The sequence below is a fragment of the Hippoglossus stenolepis genome, chromosome 12, assembly GCF_022539355.2.
Source record: "Hippoglossus stenolepis isolate QCI-W04-F060 chromosome 12, HSTE1.2, whole genome shotgun sequence".
Taxonomy (NCBI): Eukaryota; Metazoa; Chordata; class Actinopteri; order Pleuronectiformes; family Pleuronectidae; genus Hippoglossus; species Hippoglossus stenolepis.
The window spans coordinates 12,562,627-12,574,623 of NC_061494.1; the positions used below are offsets into that span (position 1 = coordinate 12,562,627).

Genomic DNA, 11,997 nt, shown 5'->3' on the forward strand with positions numbered 1-11,997 from the left:
CATTACTCCACTACATCTTTTCATTTATCTTCCCAAAGAAATCAATTATTTCTTCCATATCAATGGTTTAAATATAAAATGACTTTTAATAGAAATATTACACCCAGAGATCTGACTAACATTTCTTTTCTTTTATTGACTTCCTGTGTTCATAGACAAAGGCAGCGGTCAACCTCAGAATCACAAAATGAGTCACAGACCACATTCACACTCAAAACAGAACAGAGAGAAAATCCAGTGTCATCAAGCATCTCTGACCCTGACGGATTATAGAATCTTCAGACGAATTTCTTCTCATCTATGCCTTCTGAGTTGCCCCTGAGTGTTTTTCTTCCTGCGGAATACCCTTGGTATAGTTATAGTACATGTATAATATAAGGCCACAATCTTCTTTAGTCTGTGGTGTCTCAGCATCCATGTTGCTGCTCTCAGCTGGATGCTTACACCGTCAATACACATGTCACAGTAGGTTTTACTTTCTGAAATCCACATACACACGTGATTCTGACTTTGCTCATTACATGACATTTTTGGGATGTTTGTGTCTGTAAGTTTTTCACTTGATCGCTTTGGCTGGTCATTTTAATGATACATTATTTCAAACACTAATTCCTTAATTTTCTTCAACACTTTTCTAGGTCCTCTTACATTTCACCTTATCATTCAAAATGAATCGTAATGTGCAGGGCAAAAGTAGTGCAAATAATAAAGCAATGTGTTAATTAATCAATTCATTGACTAGATGAACTTCTAAGTTAAATTTCTTATTGAGAATATCTCAAAGTTAAAATCAATTCATAATTTGAAAACTTTATAAAATTCAGTCTAGAAATCAAACTATGAAGTCCTGGAAAATCCCGGCATTATTACAGCATTATTGACAGCATTATTACAAATCAGATTTCTAAGTGTGTCCTTTCAAAGTTCAATCCTTTATCTCATTCTCGGGGACTTTCCAGTTTTTAAAGTGACAAACATATATAAACAGCAGCTTCCACACAGTCCTCCCAATCAACTCTGACATCAGTTTTTGACAAAGTCGAAGATAAATCTGTTAAATCTCTTCTCGTCAATGCAGCATTATTCTTTTAAAGCTTGGACTTGAGCGGCTCACTGACGGAGGAGTAGTGAGAGATGAGCCGATCAGCTTCTCTCCTCCCACTGAGAAGAGCTCCATGGACGGTGGAGTAGTAGCAGGGATGAGTAGCCTCTCCAGCGAACAGCACCTGCAGGGGCTGAGACACAGAATATTCAGAAACAGGATTTTGATTATGTGCGAGCTAGTATGCACATATTTGTGGTTATGAACATGTAAGTACTTTTGACTGTGATCCCTTCACAGGTAGGGGCTCCATCATGTTCTCCAGGTCCTGCTCCGAACAGCCTCTTCCAGGGTAACTGTAGGAGCCGCATGTCCAGGGGTCATGGAACCACTGGGAGCGCAGGACTCTCTTCGGGCTGATGATCGGGTTCCCTAAACACACACACATGCAGACACACACACCAGTTGTTCTAAAGATGCTGACAGATTGTTTTAAAATAACCAAGGCTCAGAGATGAGCCTTCAGTGGAGGGGCATTGTGAAATGTTAAGACTCACCTGTAAACCTACGGATGAGTTGTGTGACAGCATGTGTGACCTCTTGTTCAGACAGTGTCTCCATGTGCTCTGACTCATGTCCAGCTATCCAGCCACAGAGCACATGTCCATACCTGAGGACACAAGCAGGACAATGCACCATCAATCAATGCAATTAATTATGAACTAAATTAGGGATGTTCATCATTTACATTTAACTGTGAACCGACAATAAGAATTTTGACTCTTAATACTATCGCTTCACTTGGACATCGGTACCATCTAAGCAGGTATTCTTTGACGTGGGTCTCACAGTTACCAGGCTGTCACCAGACTGACCCCACAGCATGTGGACATGTTGCTATTTCTGAATAAAAACCAGTAGAGAATCAGTCTGCTGAGGGCCGAGTGGGCCTGGCCATCGTGGCCGTGTGAACACTCACAGGTGGTTATACCCATGTCTGCCTGCCTAAGATGCTAAACACTTGTTTTGAGGAGTCATTTAACCTACTAGATTTTTCCTGAGTGTGAGAGACAGGTCTTTGTGTGTGTGAGTGAGAGAGAGACAGAGCAAATGAATGTTGATTATCAGTGAGACAAAAAAAATTGGAAATTTTCAAAACATAGGTTAGACAAGCATCATGGATGTTGACCTTTCAGTGGGTTTCAGCACAGTGAAGCCAAACAGCTTCTTTATCCAAGATCCCTGAACGTCTGGCACCGTGTCCACAACAGCATCCTGAAGAAGAACAAGAAATAAAACACAGTTCAAATGTTTGTGTGTTAAGATGCTTTTTTGCCAACTACTGGCAAACATGCCAAATATCTGAGTGTAATGCTTCTAAATCAAAAATATTCAAGCATAACTGGAGCACAAAGTGTTTTGTTTTCAATGTGATACCTTCATCCACTGAATAACCATCTCACCTCATCTTCCCATATAAGGTAGATGACCTCACAGTCAGCGTCCCACCACGGGGAATCGAACTCCACAAATATTTTATTGTTTGTACCGAAACCCAGTCTCTGGACGGAGTGCAGCTTGTGCAGCGGGAGAGGAGGATCAAACAGGGTTGAATGGTGCTTCTTCAGGTATCCTGAGAAAACACGACACACCGGAACAAGTTACGCTGTGATCATTGCTGAACAGCCTCAATTCATGTTGCTGAAGAATCAAACAAAACAGCAGTCAATAAAAGGTTTGTATTAGAAATAGAAAATACAATGTTAAGTTTGTTTTTAAAAGCACCTTTATAAGAACATGACATAAAATGATTCATGATTCATGCTTTTGGCAACACTGACTGGTTATCAACCATCCTAACCCTGCCAACCAGTACATTTGAACTCTCTCCAGGTGATCCTGATATTGCATTCGAAATAATATGAGATCACGGTGACATGTTTCATGAGGCCACCGAGACCTTGACATTAGACCTTTGGCTACCAAATTCTAATCAGGTCATCCTTGAGTCCAGGTTAACGTTTGTACATAATTATGGCGTTCTTGAGATATTATGTTCACATGAATGGGATGGTCAGACGGACGTACCAACATCTGTACAATGGACAGACAATACCAACGCATACTGCTTTTGCCACTGGCAGTAGCAGAAACAGATGCATAAAGAAAGTCCATGTGTGTCTGTGTGTGTGTGTGTGTGTGTGTGTGTATACAGACTGTGACTGAAACACTGTTCCATCACAGCCCCACCCAGCATCAACCTAAGTGTAAATCAAATTAAACAGAAGTTCTAAAAAATGTGTGTGAGCAGAATCATTGCGTAATAAAGTGCTATTAAAAAATTTAGGACTGAATAGTAATTTAGTGTTGTAGGCATACGAGTTTACCTAGAGGTACTGTGACAATAACATGGTCGGCAGTGATCTTCTCCCCATCATCACACTCAACTACCACAGGGTTTTCTCTCTTCTCCGAGTTGCTCCAGTGGACACGGCGCACAGGCCGACTGTACGTCACCAAACCACCGGGAAGCTCCGATATCAAGTTTTTGACGAGACCTTCGAAGCCGCTGCATGAGAAGGGAAATAAATGTTGAAATAACAATCAGTTAACTGACAAATTGAAATATTATTATTACTCAGGGTTGTTAGGTTTGTTAGATTCACCAGGGCTCTCACTGAAGTCACCTGTAATTTCTATATCTGTCATAATCTACTTTAACTGACTCCCCTCTCCCCTGGACTAATTTCTAAAACAAAAATTTGCTTCTTTATCTTTATAACAAGTCTACAATATAAATACTTGGTGCATCTTTAGTTCACTGGCCAAATGAGCAACTGCAAGACATCCCTTTTACTTAGATTATCAATATGTAGAAATAATGATTCAGTATTGCAATAAATGAGTTGCAATAAAATTAGTTGCTGCACTCTATGCATTTCATGTACGAACCCTGGGAATGTACAGTCCAGTCCAGGAAGAGTCTTATAAAGGCCATAGGCCCCCAGGCCCACCTCATCCAAACTGTGGGCCCCGTTCACGGAGCACTCCACCTTCAGCATGTTGCTGATCATACACAGCTGCAGAGATCTGGTGTTTGCGTCGATATCTTTCCATTTCTCTTCTGATCGTTGTTGCACCTGCACAAAGCCACAGAAGTTCCAGCCATTTCCAACAAACACATTTCCAGTGTTAATATGTTAGTCACAGAAAAAGACACAAAACGACAAAGTACCTCTGACCGGATGAATTCTCCCATATTGGAGCAGGGTTCTCCTCCTTGATTCTGAAATTCTGAACCTTCATTCAGCAGCTCAGCAAACATCTCCAGAGCCGGAAAGACGTCCGCAGCACTGAGCTTCCGACCTGCACACATCACATGGCCCACACAACACGGATTAGGGAAAATATCATTAGGTTTACCAACTCATACCTCACCCACACAACAGTAGGTAGTAACAACCAGACACTGGCTAAATGTCATTAAGCACAATAATGGAAACAATTGAAAACATAACTGTAACTTGGGTCAAATCTGCTCAAATATGATGCTTTTCATTCTCCATTCCAGTTTCAGAGCAACTGAGGATAGTTCAAAGTAGTCAACTAAAATATTCCTCATAAATTCAGGAGTCTCAAGATGAACCTTCAATATTTAACCAGCTTTCTTTGACACAGTAGACTGTTGTAAAACTGGTCTTATCTGAAATCAATAAAGCTCTGTGTCTAAAGGGGGAGGACACAATAAAATGACTATCTACTGCATGATACATCACTGCACACTGCCCCTGCAGCCATGCACCAGGCTGGCACAAGATCGCAGTTCATCAAAGTACAAGCCAAGAAAAATCTTTTGTTTACTTTGATATAATAAGGACAAAACCAAACTATGGTCTAAACCAAAAAAGACGCATCATATCATACACCATACTATCCCACCAGCACCCACTATACAGTTTACTGAATGGTAAATGGTTTGTAGTGTTGATGTTATTGTTAATGTGTTGGAATGGTGGATTCATATACCAGTCCTACTGTAGGCCATGATTCTTCACCTGAACTACTGAAGAAGTTGGGAACCCAGGGGGGGTGTCCTCCGACGTCCATGGCCTGGTTTTCTGGGGTGAGGGCCTCTGGGTCCAGGAGTCCGTACTGCTGGGCCAAACAAAACACTGGGTTCTCCTTGCATGGTCCATGGATCCAGTTTGCCCCAATTTCAACTATCCTATCACCTGTAGATGAAAAATATAGATTAGAGGTTTCAGAAAAGAAGATGGTTATTGTTAAACTGTGTTATTACCTCCAACAAGGAGGTTACTGTATGTATTTTTTACCCCTGTCTGTTTGTTTGTTTGTTTGTTTGTTTATCAGCAAGATTACAAGTACTGAACGGATATCCACGAAACTTGGAGGAAGGACATGGGCCAAGAACATTTTCCCCAATTTCTCAGAGAATAATTCATGGCACTTGATTAAGAAAAAAATCTGGTTTATTAAGGGGACTGATATCTTTGAGTGTGCAATGTGGAGCAGCTCGACTGGATTTAAGGGAACAGTTGGGTCATGGCTGTGGTAAACACTCTACTTTATTCTTGCTCCTTTGCAGCTCTTTTATTGCTGTTTGTTAACAACAGGGTTATTTAAGTTGAATGACCGTTGCATAATTATCTCTTGCATTTATCAGTTAGTCACAGGACGCACAGCACACATAACTCGGTCTGGACCTGGTTAAGAAAAAACAACACATTCAAAATAATACAAGTGAGACAATATGTGGATCTCTTTTTGACTTTAAAATAACTTACAACTGTAGAGCTGTGATTTAAAGGGATATTTGATCTTGACATTTTTACTTATGCGTATTTTTATGTCTGATAGTTGAAGCACTTCATCCTTTTCGTGATGATGTTGCTGACTGAAAAACTGAAGTCTACAAAGCTTTACACCAAGACTTGTTTAATAAATCTCCACAACAGTTGATACACAGAGTAAAAGAGGTAATGGAGCTTCATGTATGATGCTAATACCTCTCAGTGGATCAGTGGACAAAAAGCTTGTCTAAATTTTGATGCTGAATGCTGAGGGGAGGGGATGAAATATTTCAGATTTTACTTTTCTGAACAAGGTGAAAAAGTGCAACATATTCAAGTAAATTGTTCATCACAAAGCACTGAGTTGGTAATGCTTAATAATGTGAAAACATGGACTTTTTTAATTTTTGGACAGTTTATCAGGCAAAACAATAATGGACACTTTCCATATTTTATTGCCCACACGTCTTTTCCATTAATCGTCAAAATAATCGACTAATAAATCGATAATAAAAGTCAGTTAATAACATTACTAGTGTTGTGATTTAGTTGCTATGAACAGATCTCGTCAACCTTATTGCGATTATCGCAAATGCAAAGAGGCAAATAACGTTTTCACTGTAAAAACCGTTAATAGTTTATTTCTTCTGAACCGTTTGTAAACAAAGTGCTTGTGAGGGTCCGCGCTCTCGCCTTTTTGGCTTCTTGGACTTTCCATACTCACCTAAAGCTCCAGTTTTTATTCTTCCTCCGCTCCTCGCTGTGGCCTCCAGTATCCGCACATTGTGAAATCCAGCTTTAAAGAGCCTGTGAGCCGCAGATATTCCGGATATACCGCATCCTATTATAACTATTTTAGTGTTAGCGCTCATTGACTCCATTGTGTTGCACCCTACACGTAGGTGCTCCTCTCAGTCGTCTTCCTCTACTGCCATAATAAGAAACAAATCAGATACTGACTTCCGGGCACTGATTTCAAAATAAAAGACTGTTTTAGGGAGCAGGAAGAAAAAGGGTTGAAATATTAAGGTGTTCCCATGTGGCTGAACTATGTGAAATATATCTTCTAACTGTGTAACCTTAAAAAATATATATATATCGCAAAACATGAAACTGAACCACCTGAACACAAAGCAAGTGATACATACATACATGCTTACAAACATTCATACATACAAACATAAATACTCACATACATACATGCATACGTATATATACATACATACATACATACAATTGACCATTGTTCCATTGTTTTACCCATGTTACCCTACATTATGATTCTTCCACCACTGGAAAACTAATTTAACAATCCGGTTACTGCATTATTACACATATAGAATGTAAGCCTCTGCAAGTTAGCTGTTGCATATGTTGTCATTTTATTTTGATGATTTTTGTTTTAAAAACTGGTCAGCTGGGTCAATCTTTCTTTTATTACAATGTCAAAGTCAATGGACGGTTTAAACAAACAAAAATCAAGAGATTAAAATGAATGCACGAGAACTAAATATATATTCCTTTATTCATTTTTCTTCTTCATCAGAATCTGGTGCCTACCTTGCTCACAATGCAACATGAAAAGACGACCCAAACAGATAACATGCCTCAGGTCACGTAGGGATAACAATATGAATGTGTTTAATCTGGTGGTTTAAACGGAGGAGTAGTGAGAGATGAGCCGATCAGCTTCTCTCCACCCAGTGAGTAGAGCTCCGTGGACGGTGGAGTAGTGGCAGGGATGAGTAGCCTCTCCAGCGAACAACACCTGCAGGGGCTGTGAGAAACTCTTATTAGTCATGGAAACATATTTCATTACACTTTTCGCATTTATTAGGGTTCAATGGCAGAATCTTTTTGTTTTAATGTCTCATTATTGTTATTATTTATGTTATTTTACCTTTTTTATGACGTATTGTAAGGTGGCCTTACATTATTATTATGTTTTTCTGTATCTAAAATAGAGCCTTAAACATTAAACTTAGCCGACTAAATGAACTCGGCCAGATGTTGGCACTCAAGGACCACAAATCGAATTTTGGAAAAGCAACACTCTATGTGCTCTACAAAACACTTCTGGGATAACATAAAAAAAAAAGACATCTCCAACCCGTAGGTTGTCTATATTGGAAATGTGCGTTTGTGTGTAAATGAAACCTGTTTGTGTACCTGTGTTCCCTTCGAAGGCAGCGGCTCCATCATGTTCTCCAAGTCCTGTGCTGTACATCCTACTGCTGGGTGACTATATGATCCACATGTCCAGGGGTCATGAAACCACTTTGTGCGCACGATTCTCCTTGGAGTGATGGTGAGGTTTCCTATACGCAGATAACACACACAGTTAGGCTGACAGGGACCGTCCTCAAATGACCAATGATCATTAAAAAAATGTTTTGGATCAACTGTCAAAGCAGTGAATAGATTAATGAATAGCATGATTACTGTTTATATGTATTATAACACGCATCTTGGATTGTTGTAAAAAATATAACTGAGATGGAAAGATTTTAAGTTAGTCATTATAAAGAGGATAACAATATAATAAGTATTAATTATCAGTGACACTAGTTTCTGATATTTTAAATCATAATCTTTTTCTGATTGTAAGACGATTGTGTGATCTCTCTCTCTCGTTCTGTCTTCACGCTGACTTACGTGTGAATGAACGGACGAGCTCCGTGACGGCACATCTGACCTCCTCCTCACGGAGCGTCTCCATATACTCTGCTTCATACCCAGCAATCCAGCCACAGAGAACATGGCTGTTCCTGTGGGTTTCAGGGGGGGATTCTATTACTCTCTGGATCTATGAACTTCCATGGAAACTTTATAGAGGGGAAAAGTAGCTATAAAGCGTCCGTTTGGGTGTTAACTATGGTACTAACCTTTCAGAAGGTTGGTGCACAGTGAAGCCAACGATCTTGCGCATCCAGGACTTTCCTATATCGGACACCTGCTCTGAGGGGTCGTCCTGAAGACACACAGGGTGTAAAATTGAAATTTGAAATATGATGTTCATCAATATATAACCTTTTCCCAGCAGAGCAGTGCAGTAGTAGTAAGTTAAGTTTATAAGTATCACATAGAGGTATGTTATTTTATTTTAAATTTAAAAGTGAAGAAGAAGTCAACTGGACACTGTTAAACCATTTAACAGTGTCCAGTTGCAAACTATCACAGGACACTGGGCAATATTCTGTAATGCTAAATAACATTCAAATACTGGTTCTGAGTATGATTTTTAATCGTGGTTAACAGACCCACTCCAGACCTCGCCTGTCCACAGCAGGTAGATGACCTCACAGTCAGGATCCCACCACGGTGAATCAAACTCCACAAATATTTTGTCGCATGTTCCAAATCCTACTTTCTGGAGGGAATGAAGCTTGTGCACTGGTAGAGGTGGACAGAACAGGGTTGAGTGGTGCTTCTTAAGGTATCCTGGAAAGAGAAAAATGACACAAACATACTATATCACATCATCCCTCTTTAATTTCTGGTAACGTTAGGCCATTGCGTTGTGATATAATAAGAAATCCTGAAAATATTGACCTATGAACAACTATAAAAAAGGTACCTAGAGGTATTGTGACAATAACATGGTCAGCAGCGATCCTCTCGCCGTCCTCACACTCAACCGTCACCACGTGCTCTCCGCTCCCCGCGTTGTTCCAGTGGACGCACCGCACAGGATGATTGTAGGACACTAAATCACGAGGGAGCTCTGACATCAAGCTCTCGATCAGGGCTTCCATGCCGCTGCAACAAGTCAAGTAAAGTCAGATTTATATATATATAGCACATTAAAAACAACAGGAGCCAACGCAAGATGGATAAAAGATAAGTGAATACATTCTGTAGAAAAGAAAATTACAGTAAAAGGTACAGACATCTTCGTCTGAATCTGAATGAGATATCTGTATTCTTTTTGGATGTTTTTTTTTTCAGTTTTCGTGGCTGTACCGTGTTAGAAATGTCATCAACATGGCCACTTACTCCCAGTAACATTTTCCTGCTGTGTTCTCTCATGGGCTCACTCGAACATTCTCTGGTGTTTTAACTTGGGGGCTGGCAGGAAAAGCTCCGGAGAATGTCCCGAGCAGCTGACTCAGACATTTGTGTTCTCACATACAGACCCTCCTGATAATCTTAAGAGAATATCTACAGTTCAGTGCAGGTCTGAAAGCAGCTCAAGTCGAAAAAGGTCATCCATGACACTTTGTACTAAATTAACCTTATTTATGTCAACTTAATAATCCATTAATCGACTCATAATTTCAGTCCTATTTTCCTGCGGGCCTAACTAACTGGATGGTGAGAAGCCTCCTTCAAGAAAACCATAACATGTATCCTCATTTATGTTAATACCTATTACTTGATATATGAGATGCTATGCGAACCTGTGAACGGTGCAGTCCAGTCCAGCTAGATTCTTGAAGAAATTAAACCCCACCAGGTCCAAGTCATCCATGCTGTGAGCGGCACTGTCACAGCATTCCAGCTTCAACAGGGTACTGATGGCACACATAAGCAGCTCCCTGGTGGTTTCATCCTTATCTTTCCACCTCTCCGCTGCTCGTTGTGGCAACTGCACAAATACCAAACTCTCAAGAGCACACAAAGACAAATGCAAACAGACGTTCTTCGGTTCATCATCGAGAACTTCTGAAATATCTGCGTCAGTTAATGAATGTCGGTCACTGAGAGTCAGCGTGTACCTCAGATCGTACGAAATCCCCAACGCTGGTCCACGGTGTTTCTTCTCCGTTCTTAATCCGTTGAAGATCTTCCATCAGCTCATCATACATCTCTACAGCAGGAATCATGTGTTCAGCGATCGGCCTCTGACCTGCACGTTACCCCACAGAATATAAAACATTAATAACAACAGTGAAAATGGGAAAAATCGTTTGTTGAAACTGCTTCTACATCAGGTGACCTGAACTGCTGAACCAGTTGGGTACAAGGGGAGGTCTTTCTTCAACAGCTTTGGCCTGGTTCTCTTCAGTGAGGGCCTCTGGGTCCAGGAGGCCAAAGTCCCTGGACAAACAGAACACTGGGTTCTCCTCAGATGGGCCGTGGATATAAGTCGCACCTATCTCTGTGATGGTATTACCTATAGAGGGAAAACAGATCTGCGTGTGTTAAGGAGGAAAGGAGGAAAGTATGTTTATGTTAAACCAGACTGAAAGAATAGACCTTGAACATAATGTTTCCTTACCCAGTTTCGCAGTTTTTATTCTTCCTCCGCTCCTTGCAGTCGCCTCCAGTATTCGCACATTGTGAAATCCAGCTTGAAAGAGCCTGTGTGCCGCAGATATTCCTGATATCCCGCATCCTATTATCACAGTCTTTGGTTGCGCGTTCTCAGCCATTCTCGCCCCGAATCAAACAGGGAAATGAAGAAATGCAAACAGAGGCAAAAAAGACAAAGAGAGGAACGACCAGGCTGCGTGCCAAAACATGCCCAGGTGAGGAGGCGGAGACTTGTTCACCAACCAGCCGGGTCAGCTCCTGTGTGTTCGCTGCAGCTGCATCCACCACTTGATGGTGGTGACAGGGGCGGAGCAGAGAATTTAGAAGCGTCAGGGCTCTAGAGACATGACTCACAGGTGACTTCCAGAGAATTTGCTACAGTGGTTACCCAGAGTTTGCATTTCACACTTGCGCAACACAACGGGAGGTTCTCTGCACAGACGTGTTCTCCAAATTATTCAGGCCAGAGGTGGAGCAGCTGGGTTCAGCAGACAGAGACAGGAAGTGATGAATAAACTCTGATCATGTGGTTTTCTTGACAAAAAAAACTGGTGTTGGCTCTTATCACCACAACCTCTCTTGACATCTTTGTCGGAGATTGTAGGATATATGACCCAGCTTTTTCATTTTTGCGTCTGTCGCGTGTGAATCCAGCGGGGGATCCCCTGCTGTGTTCTCACATCGACTTCTCCGCAGAAACTATCTCACTCAGACTTTTGCGTTCACACATGCACCTCCTCCAGAGAAAATACGGAGGAGCAGCTTACCCCCCCCTTTTGTTTGTTATCCATTTAAATCTCCATCCGTGTCACACCCATGGGTGTAAGCTCATCTCGCAGCTTAGATGAGATGACTTCTTTAAACAACTATTGTATTTTGCACTTACAT

General features: G+C 41.0%; 2 protein-coding genes across 2 annotated transcripts; both read right to left on the reverse strand.

Moving 5' to 3' along the window:
• Positions 1–116: 116 nt before the first annotated feature.
• LOC118119312 (peroxisomal N(1)-acetyl-spermine/spermidine oxidase-like) lies at positions 117–7,047 on the reverse strand. The gene is made up of 10 exons (XM_035173150.2): positions 6,578–7,047; positions 5,098–5,274; positions 4,278–4,408; positions 3,995–4,182; positions 3,430–3,611; positions 2,506–2,675; positions 2,232–2,317; positions 1,600–1,712; positions 1,320–1,474; positions 117–1,235 (listed from the first exon to the last, which is right to left on the reverse strand). Exons 1-10 carry the CDS (start codon positions 6,732–6,734, stop codon positions 1,089–1,091), a joined length of 1,506 nt encoding a protein of 501 aa, XP_035029041.2. The 5' UTR covers positions 6,735–7,047; the 3' UTR covers positions 117–1,088.
• Positions 7,048–7,360: 313 nt separating this feature from the next.
• On the reverse strand, positions 7,361–11,530 carry LOC118119314 (peroxisomal N(1)-acetyl-spermine/spermidine oxidase-like). The gene is made up of 10 exons (XM_035173151.2): positions 11,075–11,530; positions 10,793–10,969; positions 10,572–10,702; positions 10,254–10,441; positions 9,431–9,612; positions 9,125–9,294; positions 8,739–8,824; positions 8,509–8,621; positions 8,023–8,171; positions 7,361–7,630 (listed from the first exon to the last, which is right to left on the reverse strand). The coding sequence occupies exons 1-10, from the start codon at positions 11,226–11,228 to the stop codon at positions 7,508–7,510; spliced, it is 1,473 nt and encodes a 490-aa protein (XP_035029042.2). The 5' UTR covers positions 11,229–11,530; the 3' UTR covers positions 7,361–7,507.
• Between the last annotated feature and the right edge of the window lie 467 nt (positions 11,531–11,997).

Excerpts from the sequence above, each read along its gene's own strand:
- LOC118119312 (XM_035173150.2), bottom strand. The coding sequence starts at position 6,734 with ATGGAGTCAATGAGCGCTAACACTAAAATAGTTATAATAGGATGCGGT. Across the intron at positions 1,713-2,231 it reads GTGCTGAAACCCACTGAAAG|GTATGGACATGTGCTCTGTG; the intron begins GTCAACATCCAT and ends TTGTGTCCTCAG. Across the intron at positions 1,236-1,319 it reads TGAAGGGATCACAGTCAAAA|CCCCTGCAGGTGCTGTTCGC; the intron begins GTACTTACATGT and ends TCTGTGTCTCAG.
- LOC118119314 (XM_035173151.2), bottom strand. The coding sequence starts at position 11,228 with ATGGCTGAGAACGCGCAACCAAAGACTGTGATAATAGGATGCGGGATA. Across the intron at positions 9,613-10,253 it reads CTGGACTGCACCGTTCACAG|CGGCATGGAAGCCCTGATCG; the intron begins GTTCGCATAGCA and ends GACTTGTTGCAG. Across the intron at positions 8,172-8,508 it reads GCTCGTCCGTTCATTCACAC|GAAACCTCACCATCACTCCA; the intron begins GTAAGTCAGCGT and ends ATCTGCGTATAG.